Below are 4,168 nucleotides of genomic sequence, written 5' to 3' on the forward strand. Positions count from 1 at the left end.
ATGTGCTTACATGCTCATTACCTTTTTTTCGATAAAGACATGCTCATTACTTACTTTACCTTGGTATTTTCTTGTTTGCATTTCTCAGAAGGGCTTGATACTTTTCTTTTCTGATTGTGCAGAAGATGAGTCCTCAATTTGTTGAACTATCATGCATGAATTTTTATTTGCAGAAAGCAAGGAAGTTGGTTGCTACTGGTACATGGTACATGAGAAGGAGCTATGGCTGCAGCTGAAAGCGCAACCAAAGTACGTGCAAGGAATGTCAGTTACTATGTCATCGTATCATCAACTTAAGCTGGAGCAAAGCAAAAATAGAGGAAATATAGGTCGAATGCCTCAACCGCTTCATTGATTGGGGATAAATAATTGGACAGCTTCATGACAACAAATTGAGGACTCTTCACTACCATTGCTTGACAAGTGAAACCGATATGTCGAATGATTTTTGTTTTGCGAGGCCTGTTATAAATTGAAGTCAAGTGGACGAACTATTCAGCAGTTGAGCTATCATGGAAAGGATAGTCTGTGTAGCCAACGACGGGATCTTGTGTGTAGAAGGTGGAACGGTCGTACTTGTTCAAGGGGACACCTAGCTCGAATCTCTTTGGCAAATCCGGATTAGCCAGAAAGAGCCTCCCGTAGGCGACAAGGTCAGCATAGCCGTCAGCGATGACCTTGTTGCCTTCCTCCCGATCGTACCCTCCGGCTGCAATGAAAGTGCCGTTGAATGCTTTCCTGAAGGGTAGAAGCCCGTGAAGTATCTGCCGACGGCCATCTACAATGGCCATCCGAGGTTCAACCATGTGGCAGTAGAGGAACCCCTGGTGTTTGTTAAGTTGTTGCACCATGTATGCACCGAGGGCATGTGGATCGGAGTCGTAGCAATCCATGTAGTCCACAAATGGAGACAGCCTAATGCCCACACGTTCCGCGCCCACCTCGCGAACAACCGCATCAATCACCTCAACCGCAAAGCGGCATCGGTTCTCGAGGCAACCACCGTACTCATCGGTGCGGTCATTGCAGCTGTCTTTCATGAACTGCTCCAAGAGGTACCCGTGTGCGCCATGGATCTCCACGCCGTCGAAGCCTGCCTCAATGGCGTTCCGAGCAGCGCGCCTAAAGTCATCGACGATCGCGGGGATCTCCTCTATCTGAAGCCGCCGCGGCTTGGAGTACACTACGCCGCCCTCGGCGTCGTGCCGCCCATCGGGTTCAGGCGTTATCTGCTTATCCGTGCTGGAGATCGGTGCCTGACCATCTGGCTGGTAATCTATTTTGAACAGAGGCGGGATTAGTAGCTAGTAATAAATACTGTAATCGAATCAGATAAATTTTTCACGGAGATCACCAACGCAAAATTAGATAGCATGGATTTCGAATTTACCGTTTGTGGAGACCCTCCCGACATGCCAAATCTGGCAGAAGAAGAACGCTCCCTTCCGGTGGACGGCGTCGACGATGGGCTTCCAAGCTTCAACCTGCTCCTGCGTCCAGATGCCTGGAGTCTCAGGATACCCTTTGGCGGTGAAAGAGACGTCGGTGGCCTCGGAGATGAGGAGGCCGCCCTTGGTCGCCCGCTGCGAGTAGTAGAGAGCCGCGTGCGGCTGCGGCACGCTGCCGTAGGAGCGGCTCCGCGTCAGCGGCGCGAGCACCACCCGGTGTGACAGATCGAACTGCCCCAGCTTGTGCGGCGTCAGCAGCGGCATCGCCTCCTTCGCCACCATCTTCACTGAACTTGCTCTGTTTCTTGGCTTGCGAGGTCTGTTCTCTTTGTGTGTGTGTGGCTCAATGTCAATCGGCTGGGGGCTGTCTGAATTTATAGTTGTTGGTGTGGAACTGTGGACCTCTCTCCGTGTGGCGTGACGTGCCACAAGTCTCTTCTCCGACGGGCGCATATTGTCATGTTGGAATCCGGCCAGTCTGTTCCCATTTCCACCATGCGCAGTGATAGCAAGATACTCGTGTTCACTCTGCACACCAATCAAATGTGTGGTGATCCATTGTGATTCGCCAGCAGGTAGCAGAGACTTCTGGCACGTGCTTACACCGTCCAACGTCACTGCAAACGTTGGGATTACTGTCAATTGTCACTTCTGTTGCATTCATCTTCACTTTGATCGGGTGGTGCCGTGTCCATGCACGTGTACGTGCTTGTTTGTAGAAATCCTACGCTAGCAGCTCCTCAATCACCTTGTGCAGCAGCTAGACCGTAGTACTCCGGCCAGGCTCCTTCCCGTTCGCCACGGCCGCCGCGTTCGCCAGCTCGCTCCGGTGCCTCTCGACGTGATCCCACCTCTGAAGGGACGCGTACATGTTGGACAGGCCGTACGCCGCGCCGTCCCGGAGGTCCAGCTCCGCGATCCGCTCCGCCGCCCACTCGCTCACCCTGACGCCCTCCTCCCCGGAGTTGCGCGCGTGCAGCAGGAGGCACCCCAGGATCTTGGCGTTGGGCCGGACGGGCATCGTGCGCACGAGCTGCACGGCGTCGCGGAGCAGCCCCGCGCGGCACAGGAGGTCCACCATGCAGCCGTGGTGCTCCTCCCCCGGAGCCACGCCGTGGACCGGCAGCATCTCAGCGAAGAGCTCCCGGCCCTCGGCCACCAGGCCGGAGTGGCTGCACGCCGACAGGAGCGCCACGAACGTCACCGCGTCCGGCCTGGCCTCACTTCTCTTCGTATTTCTGCTCGTCTCGACCATGTCACGGAACGCCCTGACAGCGTCCTCGCCACGGCCATTCCTGCCGAGCCCCGCGATCACCGTGTTCCAGCAGAAGAGGTTTGGGGTGCCGGGCATGGTGTCGAAGACTTCCAGTGCGCGGTCCACGCTCCCGCACTTGAAGTACATGTCCATCAGGGCGTTGCTCAGCACGGCGTCGGGGGTCAACCTCAGCTTCCGGATGGAGAGATGGACGGCCCGGCCCAAGGCAAAGTCCCCCACCTGCACGCAGGCTGTCACCACGGTGGACATGGTGACCGCGGTGGGCCTCGGCGTCCGCTGATCATCCTGCCGCTGCATCAGCCGGCGGAACATCGCGATGGCAGCGGAGGGGTCTCCCCGGTGGAGATACCCGGCCATCATCGTGTTCCACGTCACGACGTCCCGCAAGGACAAGCACATACGGTCGAACAGCTCCCGGGCAGCATCCATCCGCCCGGCCTTGCAGTACCCGTCGATCATCGCGTTCCACGACACGACGCTGCTCATCTTCGCGCGGAGGCTCGCCTCGAAGACCTCCCTGGCCGAGACCAGGTCGCCACCTCTGCAGTAGCAAGTCAGCACCGTGTTCCACGAGGCGGCGGTCCTGTCATGCTCCGGCATTCGATCGAACAGCCTCCGGGCGTCGGCCATCCTCCCGGAGGCGCCGAGCGCGGCCAGCATGGCGTTGTAGGCGATCCCGTCCCGGCGCGGCATCTCGTCAAACAGCCTCTGGGCGGGAGCGAGGAGGCCGCGCTTGCCGTAGCGGGCGAGCAAGGCGGTGGCCAGCACGACGTCGGAGGCGAGGCCCAGCTTGCAGGCGAGGCAGTGGAGTGCCTGCTCTTCGCGACGGCCAGGGCGTCCGGCGATCGCGCGTAGGAGGGCGGCGCGGTCGCGCGGAATCGTCCTCGGGTGCATTTCTTTTTCACCTCCAAACCGAATCTCCCCATTAGCCTATGCTATGCGGGATTTGTAATCGCCGTTCCCCCAGCCGTCACATACTGAACTTCGCAAGGCTGCTCCAACAGAATTCAGAATTTAGCCTGTGCACTTCAGCTGCTCCCGTTGCTGCAGCAAGCTTGTGGAACTCGGTACAATGGAAAAGTAATCTCCACCGGCACGGGCGCAAGGCCGTCCGGAAATAGCGACCGACAAGTGCCATTGGAGGCATCGGCATCTCTACTTATATTACTTAAAAAAGACTAAAGTGGTTCCTTATTCTGCCATCCACAATACGTCAAACTTTGATCGTCCTCTCGTCGTACTCCTGTTCCACACCTGGGCCGCGTCGTCCTTCCCGCAAACGTTGCCATGGGCATGGCTTCGTCGTCCCGCAAATGTCGCCGCATTCAACCCTAGCACCAAGCAGCCCTTCGCCGCCAGTCTCGCCTCCTCGCCCAAGCTGCCTCCCGCTGTCGTCTCCCTGGAAAAGTGCCCGCAGTCTCGCCTCCTCATTGCTGGACTCCCG

The 4,168-nt window shown here is 57.6% G+C and overlaps 2 protein-coding genes across 2 annotated transcripts; both read right to left on the reverse strand.

Annotated features, from left to right (window-relative positions):
* Positions 1-315: 315 nt before the first annotated feature.
* On the reverse strand, positions 316-2,120 carry LOC127317717 (12-oxophytodienoate reductase 1). The gene is made up of 2 exons (XM_051348314.2): positions 1,391-2,120; positions 316-1,276 (listed from the first exon to the last, which is right to left on the reverse strand). Exons 1-2 carry the CDS (start codon positions 1,899-1,901, stop codon positions 492-494), a joined length of 1,296 nt encoding a protein of 431 aa, XP_051204274.1. The 5' UTR covers positions 1,902-2,120; the 3' UTR covers positions 316-491.
* An 81-nt stretch (positions 2,121-2,201) lies between these two features.
* Positions 2,202-3,887, reverse strand: LOC127317716 (putative pentatricopeptide repeat-containing protein At3g15930). The gene has a single exon (XM_051348313.2). It carries the CDS (start codon positions 3,616-3,618, stop codon positions 2,209-2,211), a length of 1,410 nt encoding a protein of 469 aa, XP_051204273.1. The 5' UTR covers positions 3,619-3,887; the 3' UTR covers positions 2,202-2,208.
* Between the last annotated feature and the right edge of the window lie 281 nt (positions 3,888-4,168).

This window comes from Lolium perenne, chromosome 7 (genome assembly GCF_019359855.2).
Source record: "Lolium perenne isolate Kyuss_39 chromosome 7, Kyuss_2.0, whole genome shotgun sequence".
Lineage (NCBI taxonomy): Eukaryota > Viridiplantae > Streptophyta > Magnoliopsida > Poales > Poaceae > Lolium > Lolium perenne.

Excerpts from the sequence above, each read along its gene's own strand:
- LOC127317717 (XM_051348314.2), bottom strand. The coding sequence starts at position 1,901 with ATGCGCCCGTCGGAGAAGAGACTTGTGGCACGTCACGCCACACGGAGA. Across the intron at positions 1,277-1,390 it reads CGGGAGGGTCTCCACAAACG|ATTACCAGCCAGATGGTCAG; the intron begins GTAAATTCGAAA and ends TGTTCAAAATAG.
- LOC127317716 (XM_051348313.2), bottom strand. The coding sequence starts at position 3,618 with ATGCACCCGAGGACGATTCCGCGCGACCGCGCCGCCCTCCTACGCGCG.